Raw genomic sequence first — 24,956 nt, forward strand, 5'->3', positions numbered from 1 at the left:
ACACTACATTTTGTTTATATGATCAGGCATTTAATTCTACATTTCTTCAGTATGAAGTTAACTTTTTGAATCATCATTAACAGTATTTGCTTTCTTCTTTTACCTCTTTGGGGACTTTTATACTACTGAATACGATTTGCACATTAATTATATTTTCAGAATGATGTTGTGATGTAAGCGGATAATTTGATTTATGTAAAATATATAAGAGAAAGACTAAAAATGAAGAATATCTGGAATTTTCATTTTCTCTAGCTTCTAAAAAATCTAGTATCCTTAACGGCTTTATGACGGTATGTCTGAAAACGTAGTGAATATAATTTCGAAATGCGGAAACATCTTTTCTCTTCAGGGAAGAAAAAGGAACTGGAACTTCAAATGTATCTAAAAACTGACACGAGTTAATATATTAGTTATGAATATATATCGTTTTTAAAACATTAGACTACTGTATTTAGATTAGAAACGTCTGAATGTCTTACAAAAGATTTAATATCAGATAAAAACTCTCGATTAAAATAAATTTTGAGAATGAATTGGATACCTGAATATACGACACTCGGAAAATTATATATACTTCCTGTTAGTAAGATAGATTACCGTAAGTTATATGTAAATGGCATACGGCATAAATTTAATATGTGAATATCATCACGCAAAACAAAAAATATTTTTGAGGCCAGAAAAAAAGAACTTTTCACAATTATAAGCCAAATTTATCTTATTAAAGGCAAGGTTTAACATAATGGTTAAGAAAAAATATTGACTCTTATTGAAAAAATATTACTCTTATTAAAAATATTGAAATGAGTTTTATACTTAGAATATATGTATCTGAGTGACTTACAAAATGTTTAATATCTAATAATAATACTCAATTTCAAAGTATTTTGAAAAGAAATTGCATATTCCAGAATGTCATTATTATGCTATGTATTTCCTAATAAGTAGTTGGATTACAAAGCATTATATTTTTATGATATATCCTAATAATACAATATTAATTAGTAATTGTTGCATTATTAAAGATATTTAGAAATTTTTTTGCGGAATCATTGAATCAAACAGGATGAATATTCTTTGCATAAAATCTGGTACATTGCATTTCCGTTTCTTTACTAAGTGTTTCTTTTCCTTTAGAAGAACAATTCTTCTTGCTATTCTCAATGAAATCGCTTGTTATAAATGATGTTTCTATAATAATAGTATAATCACGTTTTTTCTTATAATACTGACATTATGTTTGGCATTGTTGATTTTAAAATATTGTTATAATTTAAAATGTTAATGTTTGCGAGTATACTCTACGGTTATAAAGATAAAATAAATGTCCAGATCTGAAATAGAATTATTTTCTTAAAATTATGTTATTTTTAAAAATGATCAGAAAAGTGTATTTGAAAATTGGAAATTCCATAATAACAATAAGATCGTATTTAAAAAATGTGATATAAAATAGCTTTAATGATAGCGTTTATCAGAATCATCCAGATTAAAATAAAAAATGGGAATAAAATATAACAGGAAAATTTTAAGATCCATAGTGATTAAAAAATATAAATAATCTTCATTGTCATGATGAGTCTTGAATAAGGGTAATTAGTTTATATTCATTAAACTAGTTTTCAGTGACTTCATTCAACGAGAGGCTATCGATTAGAATAAGTAAAATATACTCATTTTTACGAATTATTGAATTAAAATTAAGCATTAAGAATGAATGAAAATAATTGCTCATTCTTAAAATAAAAAAATTAATATATTTTTATATATTAATTTTTTATAATATATAAATTTATAATATATTTTATAATATATATATAATATATTTTATAATATATATATAATATATTTTATAATATATATTTATATAATCTATAAATATATTTTTGTGATTAACAGTCAGAAGCTTTCATATATCAAATACCCGTCTCTAAATATTTGAAAGCTCAATATAATTTTAATCTAACTCATTACTTATAATTTATATATGAATAATTTAAAAATTCTTTTTTTCCATCTAGAGATAAGCATTTATAAAAAAAAAATGAATGAAAATTTTTATGTGTTAACCATATATACATGATAAAAATCATATAAAACTTTAGGGCAATTATGAAATTTCAATATTTTTCATGATTTTATGAAGTGTTATTTCTAAACTGGGAATGCTGAACTCAAAAAATATTAAAAATGATTTTATTATAATTATCCATTTGTAAACGTAACATATACGTGAGAAAAAGATTTCAAATGTCATTGTTATGTAATCTCAGTTTCATAGCCAGCGAACACAGCATTTAAATCTAATTAATTTGAGGTCTAACATGTTTGTGAGCTTAGTGAACAACAAATCTTTTTTTTTATTTGTTTGTTTTTGGTGTGAAATAAAAATTTTACCTGTTGAGAGCTGATTCAGGAGTTATATTGATTATCTTAGTCTAACATTACATTGCCCTTTTGTTCAGGACAAAAGGCGATGCTAAGTGGCCTCAAAACGTAATATTATGTTCAATTCAACAAAATTGAAGAACTTAGTACTTTTAATCAGAAATAAAGTTTTTAAAGAAAACTGAAATAACTATTAGATCCATACTTAAATACCCTAACAGAATAAACACTTGGCTTTAAAAATATTCTTCATCTTGAAAATATCCCGATAAGCTTAAATGCCGTGAAAACATATTGACTTTCTAAAACGAAACATATATATTTCATTTTTAACACATAAAACTAACTGAATGCATGTATTTGATTTAAACTGATCGATATATAAAATTCTGTTTCTAAGATAAATTATATTACCTAACAATTTTTGTTCGTAAAATTATAGCAAACTTAAATCTAATGGTACTACCTACAATATGCGTAATGAATTATGATAGTTACAACAGCTAAAATATATATATATGGATAATTTTTTTCAAAAAAAATTAGTTGTTTGTGATAGTAAACGAAAGCATAATTAAGTAAATTAAAATCTTTTTATTTTCGTTAAAAATCATCAATTTTCTGATTTTGTTACATTTTTGTACATATTAGAAATGATGTTAGAAGCAAAAAATACTTTCAGGTTTTAACTCGCTTTATTTTTACTTAACTCTTTCATCATTGTATCAAATGATTTCATGAAGAAACAAACAAATATTTTTATACATTAATCAATGTTGAAATCATTTCTTTCTGCCTGATCATGCTTTTTAAAAAATATGAATAAACAGTCTGTTAAAAAATGCCATATCTACATAGGATGTTTACACAATTTTAGAACTCTTCTGGAAAAATTATTTAAAATGTAAAGATTATTTTTTATAAGATTTGATCAGATAAGCATTTTTCTGGACTATAAATTTAAAATAATTCATAATTCGTAAAATTTTTCTGAGGTGTTCATTTCTGTTTTTCTTTCACTATTTCGCAAAATCCACCAAACATTGTGGGTCTGAACTTCTAAAGAGCTTTTTATAAACACACCAAATGCATAATAGTCCATAGGTGAACCTCACGAGACTTTGTAAGAATATGTCGAAAACATATACATGCAATATCCATTTCAATCTTCATTTTTATCATGGAGTGAGATGGTACTTTTGGAATATAGCATGCAGCCTTTTCACAATGAATTTTCACTATTTAAAGCTCACTGGGATAAAGAAATGAAATTTGTTTTAAAAATATCGTGCAAAAAATTTTCTCTTGATAATATGTTGAGTAGATTTTCCCATCTTTTCTTCTTATTTTTAATTTCTCATTGTATGAGTATCTTACAACAATGATAAATATCTTCCTGAAACTTTATTTGTTTCAGGAAGATATAAAGATATATATTTTTTCCCTCTATATTTTCAAATGTCAAGAGACCTGTTTTTGTTAGAGTCATTTAGGTAAGATTCATCAAGGGTCACAATGTATTTCCATTTGTGACCTGTTAAATAGTTTTTATAAAGTAACCTACAAACTGTTCTGCGTTGAGCCACGTGTTTCTATAAAAGCGGTAAGGTGCAAATCTTGGCTTAATATTTCATTTATTTTTGCTCCTTTTTATGTAATTATGAATTATAAAAAAATTAGGAAATAATATCATTTCTACAATTGTATGATATGTTTAAATAGTAATTACGAAAAAAAGGAGTTCTTCCGGTTGAGAAACTATTTTAGAAATAATCAAGAATTTTAAATTCCAGCCATCCAAATTAGAAATAGGCTACTAGAAAAATTTGAGAGAAATTTAGATAATGCAACAACAAAACACAAGTAAATAAATAAGAGTAGCGTCCCGAAACTATTTCTAATAAGGGTGTTATCTAAGAGAAAGCCTTGCATATTGCCTTGACGGACAACATTTACGAAATATTAACAGCTGGATTGAATTTAGCACTTTTATTGAATCTGTGGTGAATAACTTATAAGACAGTTAACAACTACGCAACACGAGCAATTGCTTTTGTATCATGGTCATGTTACTGGACTGCGAACCATAAGGTCCCAGGTTCTATCCTCACTCACAACAATTCGTTACATTGGTGATCCGGACTTGATTTGAACACGCAGAAATAACTAGACGCAGAACCCGAGAGAATTAGAACGATCGCTACAAATCTATTGTGTGATCTTTGGGGAGTTTTTTGGCATGCAGTTAATAGTATACAAGAATCGAATTTGTGTTTTAGACACGTTTCTCCTAAGACTTCTAAGGTTTCTGTGCTAAGACCTCCCATTAACGATTTTTATAAGCTTTTAGGTACAGACTGACAAATGGTTAACTCCCTTGTTGGATATGGCTAAAATTTTATAGTTGTCTGCACTATAGGTGTTTAATATGTGCACCTAATTTTATCTGTTAATTTCTCTTCATTTTGTAGTTTGTGCTAAGACCTCCCATTAACGATTTTTATAATACGACTTTTAGATTGTATAATTTATTAATTTAAAATATAATTACATCCGAAATTGGAAAATATCTGAGTTGATTTAGTGATAGACTTATAATGAAACACATTCACTTCACGCCGCTACTGTTTACGACTTTGAAAAAATATTTTTTGGCAGATGGATGGATGTATTTTAAAAGTCTTTTTTTCCTTTTAAATTTTTGATGCCATAAAATGTTTAAAACTTACCAAATAAAAAAATTGCCTTCGATAACCAAATATTCGCTGACCATTTTAACATTATTCAACAAATAACTGATGAAATGCATCTTATCACAATAAATTAAAGTACAGAGGATAATTAGATCATAGTATAATTTCGATAGTAATTTTTTTAAGAAAGGCAAATGTTTTTTTCGGAATAAAAAAATTGTGGCAGTAGCTTAATATCTGAACTGAAAAGTATCTTCTATTATTTTTTAATTTATTCTTCTTTTAAAATGTCGCATCTTAATAACCTGTAGATTAAAAATAGGATTTCATGCTTTCCAAACGAAAAATTTTTCTATTCCATAATTCAAAAACGTTGTGAAATCTAAGAAATTCAAAAATTTAAGTGTAAAATAAGTTACATTGATAAGCAGACAGAGGAAAGTATTATTTTTAAATGGAAAGGAAACTCCAAACGATCATCAAAAAGAGCGCTTACTATTTCAAATATTTCTAAAGTGAAATCGCAAATAACAAGAAAGATTCCACCGATGTTGAAATCCGATGTAAAATATTCAAAATAAATGAAATGTTTAGCTAAGACTTTGAACTTAAAGAGAAAAAAAAAGGTTTACCGTTTTTGACGAAACACGTGGCTAAATGTAGAACAGTTTGTAAATTATTCTTAAAAAAATTTAACAGAAAATAACCGGAAATATATTGTGATCTTTTATGAGGTTTGAGTTTACCTAAATGACTACACCAATTATAAGTCTGTCACTGAGTTGTACAGTATTGTTAAAAAAATGTACAAATTTGATTCTATCAATGCAAAGAAAATTTTTGGAATGCGTATCTCACTGCCATTAGATTTCGAAACAATGGGAGAATAAAAATAAGAAGAGTAAGAAAAATTGTAAAATCAACTCAACGTATTATAAAAAGAAAGTTTTTAGAAGAAATTCCATTTCTAAATCCCAGTGACTTTCCAATACAGGAACTTTACAAAGAAAAAAGCCTACATCATACTTCGAAACGTACCACAGCATTGCTTGAAACAAATGAAGATCAATATAGGTATTGCATATATACAGAGTTATAATGAAAATTATCTCGATATATGAAACCATAACTATCATACCGCTCAGAAGAACGCAATAAAATTTTAGTTCAACGTATTTTGAAGTATTCGCTCACGAATCATATGTAAAACAACAGGTAAGCTCTAACAGTTACGTTACAGTAACAAAATTTCAAAACTTTCAAATGGTAATCACGAATCAAGTTAGGCAGAATAAGAAGAAAAGAGAAAATAATCAATGACAGCTAAGAAACCACAGAAAAACACATTTTATTCTGTTTCGGAAATTTTGTTGTGTTTCGGGACTGATAAATAACACGTAATTTTAATTTTTTGATATTTTGAAGTAATGAAACCATTATAAAATATTCCTAAATGAATAGATTACTTATTCTTTAGTTCAGGTACTGCAGAACATATTAATAAATTATTATAAAAAATTCGAGAAAAAAATTTGCATTAAATTTTAATTTAAGAAAATTTTCGTAAGAAAATTCTATTAAAGATTAGAATTTGAGAAAATGAAATCTAAATATGTAAAATAGCATTAAAAAGTATTTAAATACAGGTATAAAAATCAATACAACTTCTAAAAAATAGACTTAGAAATCAAATTCTAACGGATTTATAAAGAAAAATATTCAAATATATAAAAAAAATTACAATTTTTTTAAAATTATAATTTTGTAAAAAATGACTTTTTTACGTAGTCACCGACTTTAAACTAGACGAGATGTAGTTTAGTTTAGACAAGTTATTTTAGCTTTGTAATATATAGAATATTCGAAATAATTCTCTTAAGGAAATGATTTTGGGGAAAATATCTTTCCTTTAAATAAATATAAATTTACTCATTTTCTCGTGATGTTGGAAATAAATATTTTTGCTAGTTTCAAGAACAGTGAAATGCAACTAGAGGATATTTTCTCAAATATTTTTCAATTATGTATTTAAAACTTAACGTTGATAATGTTAATCTGAAAATATATGTATCGATCACAAAATTCATCATCATTAATGAGCGTAACGACTAGCGTGAGCACATAATCTGCTAAGAACCATTTTCTAGGGAATAAAATATCAATTTCAACTTTCATAAGTATTTATTGAATGAAATAAATATCAAGAATTCTTAAATAAAATTCTTCATTTAACTGAGAGGTGGGATTATTTGCTTATAATTCCAGTGTTTAAATGTCCTTGAAATACATAACCCGATGAAGTACAATAAAGAAAATAATTTTAAAAAATAGAGCATATAAAGAATACACTATGAAATGAATTTGTTATAACATGTTTGATGAAATTAAATATAATGAAAATTAGAATTGTATTTATACTGGGCAATTTTAATAATAAAATCTTGATTACTTAATTTACCTCGCAATTAATCATGATTGTTTAAATCCTGCAATAAAAAATACAAATACACAGTGCACGTTTTTAATGGGATATAAAATACACTTTTTAAACAATATAAGGCATTATTGTTTTTTATTTACCCTACATTTTACAAAAAAAAAAAAAAAAATTACCTATTTTTTTTTACCTTATACCCTATATTTATACTATTACCCTATATTTTTATTTACCCTTAATTACCCTTAATTTACCCTATAATTACCCTATATTTTTATTACCCTTATATTTTATAAAAAAAAGCATTAAAATAAACATTAAACATTTTTATTGAAAAATCATTAAGCATAAAACTTCGAAACATTTCATTTCATTTAATGGGTTAATCTTAGATCATGATGACATAAAAAGATTTTTTTACTTCCTTTTGTTATTTAAATTATACAATTTTTTTTTAAAAAAATGACGATTCAAATAGTTGCAAGCTCCGTTTGATGTTATTTAGGTTCTGCGGAAAAAGATAATGATGTCAGTCATTTCCTTCCTGTATGAATAGATAAAAATTTATTCCTTCCTTTATGAAAAGCAAAAATAAAATATTGTTAATTACCGCTAGTGACTTTCCATTTTTTTTAGCACTTCTACTCTTACTAAACTGAATAAGAAAAGTTGATTGAAGGAGAATGACAAAAAAAATCACGTTGTTAAATTAATAAAAAAATCTGAAAAGTCACTTTTTCACTGCCATTATAATTTTAAAAAGTTTCCAAGATTCGATTTGACAAATTCTCTTCAAATTAAAAAGTTTCACTAATAAAGAAAAATTCGATATGTGTCGTAAGTTATATTCTTTTATTTTTATAATTTATATTTTTTTAATTGCTTTCTTTTGAATATTTGGTAATTTATTTCAATGTAATGTAGTTAACAAAAATTATAGGAAAGAAATTATATGAAGAATCTTTATTTTTGAATACAGATATTAGCCTCATAAGTTGTATGTATATTATTTTCAGTGTGTTTTTATGGCATTGGCATTAGAAGCAATTATTTTTATATCGACACTCGCAAATAATACTCAACTAAGGTTTGGGATTTTTTTCCCATGTAAGTGAAAGTAGTATTTTGTGATGAATTTTGAAAGCTTCACATGACCTTGAATTTTTTTAACAGGAAGAAATTCATTTTTAATTTATGTGATTTTGTTTATCCTATTATCCTATCCAACAAATATGTAATTGTATATTTAATTTATATATCAATGACTATATATTATTTTTAAATGTAATAACTATTTTACATATTTCATAAATATTTGAAAATATATAGATTATTAATTTCTATATCAAGCTCCAACAGTTAGTTCAGTGCAAAAGATATTATCACCAAAGTTATTATTACTATTTATTACCAAAATTTAAATTCTGAAATTTGATAATTTTTCTAACTTGTAAAGATAATTTTCCCGCTTCAATCACTACAATGTAGAGGAATTCGATAAAATTTTCCTTCTTTATATTTTTATAATTTTTGTTGTCTAAAGTGGAAAAATTCAATTTAAATATTTCTACCAGAAGTCAAAATTGCTTTTATTGATAAAATGATATTTCGCTATCAAGACTTAACTTCCTTCATTGTAGAATATATTTTATTATTTTTATGGTTAGAAAAATTATTCAGTATTGTAGTTAGTTTTAAAAAATGATTAATTTATAATATCTATTTGCTTAGCAAGTATTGTAAAGATTGATAAAATGTAATAACTCATCAAAATGAGCAAAAATTTTATTAAATCCCGTTTTCTTCCTTTACTCTTTTTAGTGTCATGTTGATAAACGCAAATTAACGCAGAAATAAAGTTTAAATAGGATTAAAGTTGATTATATGAATTTTTCCATCATTTCCACAAAATTTGCTTTGTTTTGCTATAGCTGAATGTAAACTGTGCAGGAATTAGTCTTTAAAATTGTATTACATGATCAGAGATTTAAATATTTTTTAAAAAAATCCTCAATTATGGACTTTTTAAAAATGCATCTTCTCGAACAATTTTCAATATTTTATCGACAATTTTTGAAGGGTCCTTAGAATTAAGGAATTATAATATTTAAATAAATTTTGGAGAAAAAAAAATTTTTTTTCTGAAAAATTCTTGTAGTTTTTTTGGGAAAAAACTAGTCTTTTCAAATTCACTATTTTTTAAAAACAATTATAATCTATATTTCTTACAAACCGATCAAAATTTTTTTGAAGTTAATGTTTGTGAGTTTGCAGAAAAAATTTCAAGTAATTCGTATAAAATATGTTGGATTTCTAGCATTTTATACTACGTAGGATATCAGGGAAAAAAATTGAAAAAAAAAAATTGTTTTTAAGCATAAAATACAGAAGTACTGCGACTAAATCAATTTATATCAATGATAAAAAAGTGCTATCGTTTTCCTAAGTTTAATTTAACTGTAATTAGAGAAAAATTAAAATTTTAAAATCAAGAAAATTTAATTCTTAAATTCTTTTAATTATCTTATAGGCAATACATTTAAAAAATATTCTTAGTTTCTTTCATAAAATGTTTATTAATATTAATATATAAGTGTAACGCCTTCATCTATACTTATAATAAAGCTTAATGTATGCGTGTGTGTGTATTGGCGCTCTACAGGCTAAATCTACAGCTACCAAATTTGGTACATGCATAACTTAGAGGTCAGGAATGTGTAACTGCGGTCCCTTTTTTTGAATTTTTAGTTAGAATTTTAATTATTAACTGAACACTAACTTTCCCGCCAAAAAGATCTTCATTTTCCCCACCGCCAAATAAGTAAGGTTTCAATTTTTTTCCATGCCTTTTTCGGCCGATTCTTTCAAACGATTCTGTTTATTTTCTTAATGTTTGATGCATTTAAAATTAAACATTGTTCATTGATTGAAATTGAATTAAAATAAAACAGAATAAAGGAAATTAAAAATTTCTAATCTGCCTAGCATTACTCCAACTGGCGTAGAAAAATTCACTCATTTGCGTTACCATAACTGGCGTTGATAATTCACTCATGCGCATTGTGTTGTGATTGTTGAAAACTATTTTCAACGGATGCGGACTTCATTTAAATTATTTTTAGGTTAGTTGTATGCTTTTGTAATTAAATTGTATTTATGTTAGTTATATATTTTTTGTTTTTTAAGTCGTTACATAGTTTTTAAGTAGTTTTTTTAACCTGTTTTCGACCGATTATTTTAAACGATTCTGTTTATTTTCTTAGTGTTTGATGTATTTAAAATTAAACATTGTTAATTAATCGATCAGCTCATGATGAATCTGAGGAAATTTTGTTGATAAATTCTTGAGATATTACATAAATTAAGAAAGGTATTCTTTAGTACCCATAAAGTTTAAACACTCAGTGACTACGTTTTCAGTAATCATATTATAAAAAAAATGCTCTGTTTCAGTAAAAAATATTATTATATTAATTGCAGATTAATCCTTTGCACTTTAATTTAAAACATAAATTCTACGAAAGCTAACAGAAAATTAGAGAGCTACATATTACGTTATGACTGAAGGCCTTTATAATATTAAGAGTAAATTATATGACTATCAAAATTTGAAGTTTTAAAATATTTTGATGAAGAAGCTATTAAAGTAGGAATTGCATAAAATATTTAATTATTAAAATTTTAACGAACATTAGATTGGCGAACCGGCTGGTCGCCAAAGGCGGCTAGTATAATATAAAATAAACATAAGAATCTTGTAATATTCAAAATATTTGGAAAAACGAATTAAATAAAAATGTATTTAATATCAGTTATACAAATTTGATATGTTTAAATCATCGTGTGTTTGAATTTTCAAGTTTACATGTTTCTGAGAGTACAGACCGACTGATTTTCAACCCCTAGTTGGACTTGGCTCAAAATTTGAAAAATGACTAGACTGCTAATTCTGTGTATCGAATTTCATCTATTTAACTGTTTCCTTTTTATGGCCGTTGTAATAAATTATATACGAACAAGCAGACTTTCTCTGAGCGGAATTTGTTCAAAATTTCATAAAAATCTACAAATTTTGTATAAAGACTGTAAATGAAATTCCACCTGTCTAGATCAATGCATTTTTTATTTATCTTTGTCACAAGCAGACAGACACACAGACATCTTCCAAAAAAATGTGTTTTTTGAACTGAGGGTGGTTTAAAACTTGGAGATTTGTCTAAATCTCGGGTTCGAATGTTTTGACGATTATTATAATTTCTCGATATTATGTACATAAGAAAGTAAAAAGTCGAAAAGGTCATGTGTCCTTGAGAGTATGTCTGTCAAAATGATTCTGTGTGCCTCAAAATGTTTCGCTTATATTTTTGAAATTTACAGAAGATCGAGTCAAAGGTTCTGAGAAAATTTGAAACTCAAAATTAAGAAACCGATATTTTGAACGATGTAAGGAACTAAGACCCGTTAGCGTTTTTATGGAATTATTATTTTTACATAATCGCATATTATTCCTAATTGTGCTTTTTCTTGCTTACAGGTTTCATTTATTGGTGCAAATGGATAATCTCTTACTTTTACGTAAAAATCAAAAGTTATTCGATGAAGCGCAGATTCGACTCATATGACATGGATGCGGAACGGGATCCTTACAAAACAGATATCCTTCCGTTTCCACAAGAGATAACATTGGAATCGAATTTACCAGAATCTCAATTATTAAAAGTAAAAACGTGATTCCTTTTAATGTATAAAACCTCCAAATTCATTATTCAAAAATAAATTTTAATTAATTTAGGATTTTAAGAATATAAAAAAGTGAATGATAAAAATGCTAATTTAAAAAATCCATATAAACAAAAATGAAGATATCAAGTTAAATAAACAAAAAATGCGAAAATGTATGTTTAATAGAAAACATTAACAGAAGTCGGCGAATTTTTCAATTTGAATCTTTGAAATCAAGAAAGGAAAAGTAATATGCTGAGTAATTTATAATAAATAAAAATTTTAAACTGTACGAAAATTTAAAAAAAAAATATTACAAAAGATAATTTTTGGAAAAATTGCTATAAACATTAGAAGAGAATGATAAAAAAATAAAACTAATAGTTTATAATTCGAAGTTCATGCTGAATTCATTTAATTTAATTTGTATACATTCATGAAATACATAAAGAAAATTAATACATACTGGAAATTGTATTGATGGTCTTTTCTTATATTTAACCAGTTGTAAATAAGATTCTATTTTATTGTATTTACGAAATTAATGAATAATGCATGTTTATAGAGCTATAATTGGCTGTAATTTCCAAACGAATGTGGAGTTATACATTACAATGCACTGTAATATTTATATATATATATATATATATATATATAGCTAAAAAAATTTCTTGAAACTTAATAATGAATTTGAAATAATAATGAGCATGATAATGAATTTGAAGAATTCTAAAGATTGATTTCGGTGCTGAATTTAGTAGAATACAATTTTTTGAATATTAAAATAATTTAATTATAATTTTTTGCAAGCATTCTTTTCTATCAATAAAAATCATTTTCAGCTTTAAGTATTTTGCTTGAAAAAACTTATATCTGACAGAGAGAAACCTATATACATTCACCATTCTTATAATATATTATCAATATGATGAATATTTGAAGAGATGAAACAATGATAGCTTATTGTTTTGCTTGATTATTTATTAACAAAAAAGGAAAGAAGATAAGCCATGTCTTTTTCAATTTTCTAATCAAATATGATTAAATACCTTTCAGTGTAACACAATTTAATATTTCTTTGGCTATTCATTTCGTGTTGTGTTATTAATTTCTGAATAACATGTAACTTCAGGGGACTTCCCTCGACAGATTATGCCATTATTAATTTATAAAAATAAGCTTATTATACATTTGGAATAAATATCTTAATTAGTTATGAATTTTATTTACTAATTTAATTTACTTATTTATCAAATTTTCAGACCACAGATGAAATATTCTTTTATGGCGTAAATTCCAAGTCGGAGTATTTCATAACTCGAATTGCAAGAGAAGCCAACCAAGAAGCAGAGGCTTGGATTTACTTGAAATTGAGCAGTGGAAAAATCTATCAATTGCAAGAGACATCCCGTTTTCAACAATCTGTCAATGATAAAAGACTATTCTCTTGTGGAGGATTGCAGATCAGATACTTATCACCAATGCGAAGATGGCGAATATTTTTCAATGGCGTTCTTAAGTAATGTTATGATTATATTATCCAATTCAAACTAATAATCCAACTCTATTCCTGATCCACATTTTTCATATGCTCCTCTGTTCTTATTTTTTTCTTCTTCTGCACATGATATCTACTTATCTATTCAAATATAAATCTCCTATTATCCTGTTAAATTTATTAAATTAAATCCTCTTAAATTTATTAAATTAAATTGTTCAACTTTAGCCCTTAAAAGCATTTTTCACACATTAAGATCACTCTAAAAGTAAAGGCAATTGCACGTAACTGTTAATGCAACATCTACCAATGGCATTTTAGGCCTTTCTTTCGTATTATAAATTTTAAAAAATGGCAACATCAAGCTTGTACTCGACAAGTGTTCAGATTTCCAAGTACGAGTAGAATTATATATAAGCATTCATATTCTTTTGTATGGCATTCAGGATGAAAGATTTTTCAATTAGATTATCTTTATTTTTAAGCCTTAAGCTGTATTTTATATTGCTCTTCAGTATTTCGATCTTCCTCCATTTAAGCATTAGTTTACATCAGTGATTTAGACTCCTACAATACTTCATTGCCTTCCTTCTGTTTATTTTCATTATTGGATTTCCTCCTGATTGCTCCTCTCCCTATCTTTGACCTACTATTCTTTCACTATCTTTGATATTTTTCACGATTTTCGTTCTATATTCTTTTCAGTATTGGTACAATTTATTCTTTTTTTGCAATTCCGTTTCGGATATTAAGGTTTTTATATGATGGAAACTAAAGATTTAACAAAGGGAACATGTTTCACTATCACGTCTCACAAGCATTTCACTTCAGTTTTTCATTATCTTTGATTTATTTTACTAGCATAGTGGCTGGTGTAAATTTCAAATTTTCTTTCTTTTTTTTTCCTTTTTTTTTTAGTTGAAATGAAATTCAAAAAAGAATAAAAAAATTGAGAATGAAAAGATAAAGGGTGTTTCTGAGATTTATCTCGAAAATGACTTACGAGTTTTACTAATGGTTCATGATTCAAACTGAAGCAAGCTGATAAAAAATAAAAATTTGGTGAAATCATCCCAATGACTGAGGTTGCGGAAATGGTTTTATGATTTTGATATATATTTAGACTATATAAATAAATCGGTATTATGAAGTATATCAAAAAATAATAGACAGAAAAATATTTACAAATAAAATATAAAATAAAAAAAGTTTCAGCTCTCTGTATGCTAAAAAATCAGAACAGTTAATTTTATCTAAAATTCGGAAATCACCACAAAAATTACTGAAGTGTGAGAAATTGAAAACGATAGGAAGAAAGAAATAATTCCAGCATAAGAAAACCTTAAAAACTCAGAAAAATTAAAACATAAATATTTTCAAAATTCCTTTACTTATAGACTCAGATCCTTATGTTTTCACGATTCTTGTTTTTATATCCTCAATTTTTCTTTTTTAAAAAAAAATTCTGAATTTTAATGAATTTTTGAATATATGGTTTATTTTTATATTTTTATTTTATAAATCGCCTTTTATTAAAAAGAAGTTTCCTTAAAGCATTTTTGAATTGTAAAATTATTTCGATATGCACGTTAAAATTATTATGTTAATATTATTTGAAATATTTATGAGTGCTGTTTTATTCTTTCTACAGAGAAACAAGTGAAAATGGTACGCCATCAGAGAAAAAAGTGCATGTGAAGTTTGCCTTATTGTATGTATAATATATTTTCCTAAGATTTATACATCAAACATATACAACACGCTTTTTATTTCCGCCTACAAATCTGAGTCAAATCATTATCGTATTCTTGATATCAAGAGGAATTACACATTTCTGATGTGATATTGTATATTATCTTCACAATGCTGATGTACAGTCTGAATGACAAATCAGCAAAATATCGTAGAATTCGGAAGGAATTAGAATGTCATCAAGATATCGTAGCAATCTGTTAAGCATTTTGTGCTAGTGAGGCACCTCGTTTCGCATGCATGAGCTGTAAATAGATTTGTCAAAACAAAGCGTAGTTGAATTAAATGGTTGTATGGGGTAAGTCAAGACGTATATAAGGCAAGTCTAATAGCAGAGTACTCAAAAGTTGACGATGACGAAAAATCCATTCTCGAGGCATTTCAAGCTTTAGCGGGAACAATGGGAACTAATATCTATGGTATATGAAAACCAAAATAGTATTTGAGAAAATCATGTGTATTAAAATACGTTAGAATAATAATATCAACACATAATCAAATCTTTGTCTAAAAAGTATTGTCCTAATCTTAGTCTGAAAGTCCGTTATTGTAGCTATTATTATTGAAAAATTGCAAGGATTTTATACAAACTCGAGTACATTGAATCGAATGTTTGAATGCCGCTCAAAATATCTGGAAAGTATTTTTGATCAAAGCAATATGACTCGCTTTGGACAAAACTAAAAAAAGACGAATATTATCTTCCTTAATTAAACAACTCTTATAAGAGGGTTTCTGATTGTGCTATTTCCGTCTTGTTTTCGAACTTCAAACACATTCTGAGGTGATATCACCATTGCATATGCTTTGGAAAAATGTGAATATGCAGGATGATTTATTTGAAAGTTAGAAAATGAATAATATCATATGAATTCTGTAATTGATTTATTTAGTTGAAACAAATTTATTCTGAAACTACAATTATGCGAATTTTATATGAAAGCAGAGAAAATTCTTCCAGTTACAATACTGCTGCTAGAAGCTGCTAGGGTAAAGAATTCGCTATCATCATTATGGCCAAACTATTGGCTAAATTTGTTATTTGTAACTATTGTCTGAATTTGCAATATAAGTTAATAGTAGTGCTGTTTACCGACGAAGTCAGCTTTTGTCTTTATGACCTCCATAATATACAATTTTGTCTTTATGAAAGTTAACCTCCATAATATACAATTTTGCCTTTATGAAAGTTAACCTCCATAATATACAATTTTGGGGCATGGAAAATCCTCATAGAATAATGGAACATCAATGTGAGTCTCCAAAGATGAACATTTTCGGCGTCACAAGCAAAAATTATTCTTGGATCTTTTTTTCTTCGTGGAAGAATCTACTAAGGAACTTTTTTACCAGAACATGCTCTCAATGTAGTAGTTGAAAACAATGTTGTTCCCTAAGTTAAAGGCACCGATTCCATGGCTCATTTTGCAGCAAGACTGTACCACATCACATTATCATAAGAGGATATTTCATATTATTATAACAACATCGCTGGACTGGCCTACTGGTTCAAAATTTTTTGGCCACCGAGATCTCTAGATCTAATCTCTTGAGAATTTTTTCTCGATGACATGCCTCCACTTCCCTTTAGATTTGCAAGTATTGAAGCAGTGTATAAATGACGTGTTGGACTTATTAGCTTCGAATGATCAGACGACCATCAGAAAACTGGAATACCGCATAGATTTATGCTCTGTAACCAGAAGGGTACACGTCGAACAGTTATTCGAAACTTAGATAACTATAGTTCCACAGTATATATTATTAAACAAAAGAAATTGATTACATCGATTACACGTGTACTTTGTTTGTACCCCATTCAATATGAACCACCCTAATATGCCAGAATTTGACATTTTTAACCATGCTATCTATTTTTCATGCCGTGAATCTACAAATCTTGGCATTTATGAGTTATTTTATAGAATTTCAAAAATATTTAGATGTGATATCTTTTTTATAAATTTTGGAATAAAATGTAAAGGAATGCGTATTTACCCAAAAAAATACTTGTAATTGCATTTTCTGTTTTAGATGGCGCGCGTCGACAGATCCTTTCGATTTTAAAACTGATGTGAAAAGCAAAGCTTTAGCATCTAGTTTGGCTAAGGCGAAATGGAATCAGTGCACACCACCATTGGAAAAGTAAGTCAACAAACATTTTGATTTGGTTTAAACATTTGATTTTCTAAAAGACTAAAACAATTCCTAATATTGTAATTTTTGCATTGGGTTTTCTATTTTTGTAACAGATGACTTTAAGACATTCGAATATTAGATTTGGAATATTTCAAAATTCTTTTGTTGCATTTCGAAGCTACCTTCTTTCGATTTGTAAAGATTTCATTCTTTTTTCTTTTTATTTTCTGTTACATATATAAATTTTAAGTTTCATTTAAATACGTCTCATTTATTTAACAAAACACAGATACATCTCGTTATAGTTGGTATGTATATGACATTTTCATTTCCTCGAATTATTTAAAATACACGACATTATAAACCAGTAAAAGTGAAACAAGGATAGAATTTGGTTATTGTTTGATCAATAGTTTTCAAAGTTTGACTTTTAAGCTTTGACCCATACTGAGTTCAAGGTTTAAGATCCAATGTCATGAACATTGCATTTTTTATACGTTGGAAATGCTTAATGATATTGAGAAAGAAATTATTAAAGATAAAGGGTATTTGTCAGTTAAAACTGTCGATAGAGAATGTTTTTTAAAAGGTTCTTTGTTCGAAAAATTGTAAAAGTTTTTAATAGTTTCACTTTTGGGGCCGCATTATTTGTAATATCATTTGTAACTATTTATAGAATTGGCATTTACTAAAAATTAATTTATATATTTGAAAAAATAGAGTATCGAATTCATCACGAGCAAAAAAATTAACTATGTAACTTGTCAGATAGTCTCTTCAAATATGAAAACATTGTTTTTAAAGCATTTATTATTAATTCCATTTTATATGCAATAAGTATTCCATACTCCTTTGCTGTCATTAGAGTATGATACATATTATAAATTGTATTATTTAAATCTTCTATATTGGATATTTCCATTACTTATAATCTTTTTTTTTCTTGCTTTAAACTTCCAAAGAGACTTTGCTTCTCATCTTGTTGACCGAATAAATTCCTGGAAGTTAAATTTTGATTTGATTTGCACAAGAATATGACGAAGACTCTCATTAAGTCTATAAGAATTGGAGTTATGACGCAGAAAATAGGTGAAAATAAATATTACATACGGCAACTTTAAACAATGTTCACAGTTGAGATTAAAAGTAATCAAATTAGAGAACAGACAATCAATTTCCATCTTTTATTTCTGGAGAATATGTGGATTTCGAAAAACTTTTAATACATCGACTATTCTTTGTACTAAGGCAGAAGTTTACGAGTTTGAAATAATAATAAATAAATTAAGACAATTATGGGAGATGAAAAGTCTATTCCCCATCATTTTTTTCCCTTTTGAAATGAATGATCTATGTATGAATATGCTAAAGATCTTTACTTTCTCTACAACGCATTTCTTGTCATTCAAATCAAATCAAAATTACTTTTGTTGTCTTATTTATAAAATTTTTTTAGAAAAGGAAGGTATGGGGTTGTAGGGACCAAATTTGATAAAAAATTTCATGAAGTTTTCCCTTAATACTGAAGATCATTGTAACGTGTATTATCCCAATAAGAAATCTAACTAAATGCATGAATAATTAAAGTTTCGAAATTTTATGCTGTTGGAAAAAAAAGTACAATTTGCAATATAGTTTGCTATACATCTGCAAAATGTCTATAAAGGGTGGACCGACAAAAACGTTGTTTGGAGAATTGCAAACATGAAAACAAAACTGCCATGCTCATAGTGTCAAAAACCGCATTGAGAAGGTGCAAATCTCGAAAAATTCCTGTATGTTCTGAGGCCAAATGACATCGCAAAAACACATTGTTGTTGTTTATAATGGCACTTGCCATGGACAAGCTCTCTGATGAGGTTAGCGATTTTAAGCCAAGGGAGCGTCTTTTGTTTTAGTAGCTCCAACTAGGGCCAAGAGTATGTCTTAGCTACTCACACATCACATTTGCTTGCACGACCCCTTTTTACAGGGGGGCACATTCACACATCTCACAGATAGAACAGATGAAGAACAACCATGCCCAAACCGGGACTAGAACCCAGGACGCCCAGGTCACGGGGAAGACGCGCTACCCCTATGCCAGGACGTAATATACACATGTGGAATCGAGTTTTGCATTCACAATATGATGTACATGTTTCACAGAATATGATGAGAAACATTATACATTTTGGATACTTTCTTATGTTCCGATTGGAATTGAATTTTGATGTAATTATGTAATTTTAGTGCCAAATTTTTATTATTTAAATTCCTACGTTTCTGAGCTACCGCTTTTAAATATATATATATCTGAATTCTTTTATTGTGGTTTTTATTTTTAAATACAAAATATTAGAATAATTAATTAATATTGGTTTTTATTTTTTAATTGCTTGTTACACTACTAGGTTGTTCAGTGCTCTAGACTTTTATGCACAATGTGGCATAATTATGGGAACAGTCTGCTTAGATGGAAGTGATGAAGTAAATCTATATTTATTTGGTGAAAGATTAAGATTTTTGGGTAAGATGGAATGTTTATAATAAAAACATTTTCTTTTCTTGTGTTAATAAATATATTAAATTATTAATGTAAGTCCGTATCACACATGGCAAGTAGAAATGAGTTTACTTAGAGTTATTTTTACCTTTTATGCACAGTTACTTCGAAATGTTAAAATAAAGAATCTCTTAAAATTGTAAATCATTTGTAGAGGCCACAATTATGATAAGCAACCATGCTTCTGCCACTAACATTTTACAAAAAGGGAAGCTTAATCAATCTATCAAAAATGAAACTGCAAATGTATTATTTATTTACGATTATATGTAATTCTAAAAAATATAGAGTAAATTGAATGCTGTCATAACAGAAACTCTACTTTATGAGTAATTTCAATGGTCAGGTTTCTTTCTGAAAAATTGAGGTGGGAGTTATTGAATTCAGAAAAATCCAATGTTTTGTGTTTTATCATTGTCTTTATATACTGAATGTCAAACCCATTTTTGTTTCATTGTGTCTTTTAACTCCCGAGTGTCAATGGTTTTCCAAAGAAATGATTTTTATTCATTCATTATCGATTAAATCGATGTAACTACTGAGATTAATCAATTTGTAACAGAGATAAATTTATCATCAAATAATTTTACCTCTGTTATAAATATAACCTTAATAACTGAGAAAATATTTCAATACAGGGATTTTTAACCTTGTTGCTAATACTTTTATTGCTACAACATTCAGATCATCTGGTTAAATTATTCTGAAATGTAGAATCGTTTGCTTTAAACACACAAAAATTTTGATAGAAAGAACAATGTGTGAAGGTATTTAGAAACTGAATTCATACTTAGGATACTTCATTGGGAAGGCATACTGATTTTCTCATTAATATCGCTTTATAAATAGTGAAATGTGGATATCGATCCAAACTTTACAGTGTATGACAATTATACGGAATTGCCCCTTATCACATAAAAAAAATAGATATTTTCCCTTTTTCGCACTTTTATAATCTCAAATGGAATTCTTATAAAAGAATTGATAAGTTACACAAATCCTAGCATATATTTCCATTAAGTTTACTTAAATAATTTTATATTTCACAGGAGATGTTTGTTCTATGAAGGATATGGAATGTTTCCACATTTTAGGGCACATCTCAAAAGTAAGAATGGTTTCTTTTTTTATGAATTAAGTGCTTGATTGAAAAACAATTAACGTAATAATTTGAGACATTTTGGGTCTTCTTTTATGGAATTTTATCTTCTTTATTTTAGAATGGACGATTTGTGCATGTAGTAGAAGTGTCCTTGCCAAACGTTGTAGAAAAGTATGAATTATTATGATAAATTTCTGTTTATTAACATGTAATAAAAATCACAATTTACCATTAAATTCCATTTACTGATAATAATTGTGTAACTGTAATTTGTGTGTACATCCAATCATATAATATTATTACTTCCACTTAAAAATATTTTAAAGCAGAGGATAGTTACAAAAATGTCTAATTTTTTTTTTATTAACTGAAATTTTTTGTGTACAACATAATTGACTTTTTTTTTTCAGAACGAATAAATAAATTGAATTTTAGAAGTAATTTTACGAATATAGTTTTCTTTATTATACAACAAAACTTTGATTATAGTTTTCTTTATTAAGTAATGAAATTTTGATATATAACAATGTACCTTTTAAAATGTCTAATAATAAAATTAAACGCTAAAATAATTTTGAGAAATTCATTTGAAATATAATTTGAATTTGATCTAGGAAATTTAAATAATTTAAACATTATTTGAATGCACGATTCAATCCATGGTATATAAATTAATCAAAATTCACATACCACTTACAAAGGCCTGTTAAAATCGAATTTAAATCTGTGTAATTATTTCGTAGAATTTGGAATTAGTAACAACTCGAATTACTAATCGTTGAAACTATCGTAGTAAAATGAATGGAAATGCTATCTTATTTTTCGACAACAGTTGCATAGCTACGCAATAAAGCTGCTTAGTATGATACTTTTTTCTTTCATTTACCGATCAAATTTCATTTCCAACTATACCAAGTGTTTTGTCCAAAAGTTATAAACAAGCATTTACCAGAATGTTACGGAGAATTTAACGAACAACCGTCTTTTGTTAATGGTGATAAATAGAATTGGACAGGCAGCACACCGAGAAAAATATAAGATTGTCCGAATTAAAGTCTAATTAAAATTTCTGTTTTTATTTCACTGGGTTAGAAATTCGAAACAATCAGAATTTCCTATCCTCATCATTATTGTATAATGGTTTGGAAAAGTGCTTTATTTTTCAACCAAAGCTGTATAGTTTTGTGTGGAAGTGTTTTGAAGTTTTATCAATTGCCAATCGAAATTCGTCACACACTACATCCTGTATTTTGTTTGCTTGTATCCTGCACAAGCACGCATTTGATGAAGCTAATTTTCTAATGTCACGGAAAAAACTAATTTGCAATTTTATGTCAACTAGTTGAGGCAGAGCATTAAAAAATATCTTGACATTTACCGAATTCAGATGGAATTCTTCGCTGATAAGCAGATATTTGTTACACTTAGTCACAAAGTATATCTCTATTTTAGAATTATGCACATCGTGACCCCTGTAGAACCCACACTAATCATAGACTAATTCTTATCCCGACAGAGAAAAAAAAACTTGATTTTTCAAAAGTCAAGTAGTAAATGTGTTGAAAAATATTTCAGATGCTCTAATATTTCAGAATCTGTTCAAATAAATTATGTTTTATACTTTATAAATATACATCTTCTTACTGTCCTAGTAAAAATTACTTCCTAGATAAGCCTCGTACTTATTTTTTATTGTCACGTATCACAAGTAAAAAAGCTTTATTTCTTTTATTTCAGTTGATCTATGATCTTAACTGAATTGAAATTAGCAATTTTGTTTAAAATATCTCACGATATTACTCAGATACTTTTTTAGATTCATTCTTTTTATTTGATTATTGTTTACTATTATAGCCTTATTTTCGGATTTGCAACAGTTCTGACGGGTGGGGTGTTACCTCTTGAAGACAATGGTTGTTATTTGGAAAAGTATATCAATGGAAATGATATTGAAGCTGCATTTCAGGCCGGAGGTAATTTTTATTTTCTTATTTTCTTCATATAATTCTCAAATATTGTTTTAGCTTCTTTTTCTTGTGTACAGTTACAATTAGAGAATACATAAAACATATTTTACAAGAAATTAGTTAAATGGGCTTCAATAAATTTCATGGGAAATATATCCTCACATATGTGGTTTCCGACATATATTGTTGTACGCAGTTGGAATTCTAGCTTCCACTTCTTTATTATGAATGAATTAGTGATACTGAAAATAGAATGGCATTTTCCTTCACTTCATTGATTGATTTGATTTAGAATGGAATTTTTAAACACTAGAATAAATCATTTATGAAGATATTGCTTCATATATAATTCGATAAATTATCTTAACGCTCAAGATAAGGAAAAGTAATAAGTGTCATTCACCCCACCCCCCATAGTACTTAAGACAACAGAGTTCCTTGAATTTTATGTTTATTAACGAATCGTTTAGTCGGATTGATTTTTAGACTTGAATCTAGTCCAGCATTTTTAGTATATTTCATACTGGAGTGTTACTAATTCACTCTTCTTCAAACCTTTGCTAATTTATGAACAGTTCTCCAAAAAACAAATTTGCCTCATTGTGCGCATTGTATTCTATGCGTGGAGATCATTCTTTTAATTGGTGATACTTTCTTGATTCTCGATTTGTATATCCGATTTGTCACACTTATATATGGCTTGATTTCTAAAACAAAGAAATTTAATTGCTACTTTTTATATTATTTTAACAATTAATATTTATATTTCATCTCAGTTTTATTGAAATCAACATATATCTTTCTGACTTATCATATTTAAGGATGTTTTTTTAAATTATAGAAGTTGTATACTTTTAAGAATAATAAGATTTAAATTTCTGATTGTATTTAACAAAAAGCAAGCAAATAAAATCATTAAGCGTACTTAAATTATCAACTACTTTTGTGAAAGATCATTTTTTTTCGTTTTGTAAAGTTTTACAAAAATTATCTTGCTATCATTAATAGCATCACGGTCTTGTAATTTTCTGTTACTTCCTAATTTACAAAAAAAGTTATCAATAAGAAGAAACTTTGCTGTTTGACTTTCTATTTTCTGCTTTATTTAATAGATTGCTTGAAAAAAAGTCTATTTTATTCTTAAATAAGAAAATCTTGTAATTTTCCCGAAATTTCTTTTTTTTCTTTCGCAGGCAATTTCATACTTATTAAAACAAAGACTTATATTTTATTATATTGCTTTTTATTTACTATTAATATTCGTACTCCAATAATGGCATTAATAGGAGTTAATTATCAATAAATCTATGAATTGATCAGTATATTTACAGACCATCAATAATATTATAAGTAACACTTTACTTTCAGGTAAATTGTTCCATTTGAAAGGAAACATTTTAGAAAGTCAGAACCATGTCCAGAAGGATAAAGATAGCAATGGATCTTTTACGGTTAATTGTCTCGATTTTGAGCTGAACTCACAATCAACAAAAGAAAGAAAGCTATTGAAGAGAAAAGAATTTAATTCATTAACAGAATGGCAAGCAGGAAAAGGAATTGTTATAAAAGGGTGTGCATCATAAGATTAATGAATTTCAAATAAGTACTCATTTTTTAATATGTTAACGTATAATTTAAAATTTGTAAACCTCAGAATATGTTTCTATATGCCAATCCAATTATAAAATCATTTTTCTTTATGTTAATTAT

General features: G+C 26.9%; 1 protein-coding gene across 1 annotated transcript in view; it reads left to right on the forward strand.

Moving 5' to 3' along the window:
• Positions 1 to 8,198: 8,198 nt before the first annotated feature.
• LOC129968247 (uncharacterized) overlaps positions 8,199 to 24,956 on the forward strand; it is a 56,415-nt gene continuing 39,657 nt past the window's right edge. Inside the window, exons 1-10 of the mRNA XM_056082102.1 lie at positions 8,199 to 8,358; positions 12,056 to 12,240; positions 13,506 to 13,762; positions 15,393 to 15,452; positions 17,528 to 17,638; positions 20,026 to 20,141; positions 21,227 to 21,285; positions 21,398 to 21,450; positions 23,134 to 23,252; positions 24,615 to 24,816. Of these exons, the coding sequence (XP_055938077.1) occupies positions 8,352 to 8,358; positions 12,056 to 12,240; positions 13,506 to 13,762; positions 15,393 to 15,452; positions 17,528 to 17,638; positions 20,026 to 20,141; positions 21,227 to 21,285; positions 21,398 to 21,450; positions 23,134 to 23,252; positions 24,615 to 24,816 (1,169 nt within the window). The 5' untranslated portion in view covers positions 8,199 to 8,351. The remainder of the gene's footprint in view (positions 8,359 to 12,055; positions 12,241 to 13,505; positions 13,763 to 15,392; positions 15,453 to 17,527; positions 17,639 to 20,025; positions 20,142 to 21,226; positions 21,286 to 21,397; positions 21,451 to 23,133; positions 23,253 to 24,614; positions 24,817 to 24,956) is intronic.

Source organism: Argiope bruennichi, chromosome 5, assembly GCF_947563725.1.
Source record: "Argiope bruennichi chromosome 5, qqArgBrue1.1, whole genome shotgun sequence".
NCBI lineage: Eukaryota > Metazoa > Arthropoda > Arachnida > Araneae > Araneidae > Argiope > Argiope bruennichi.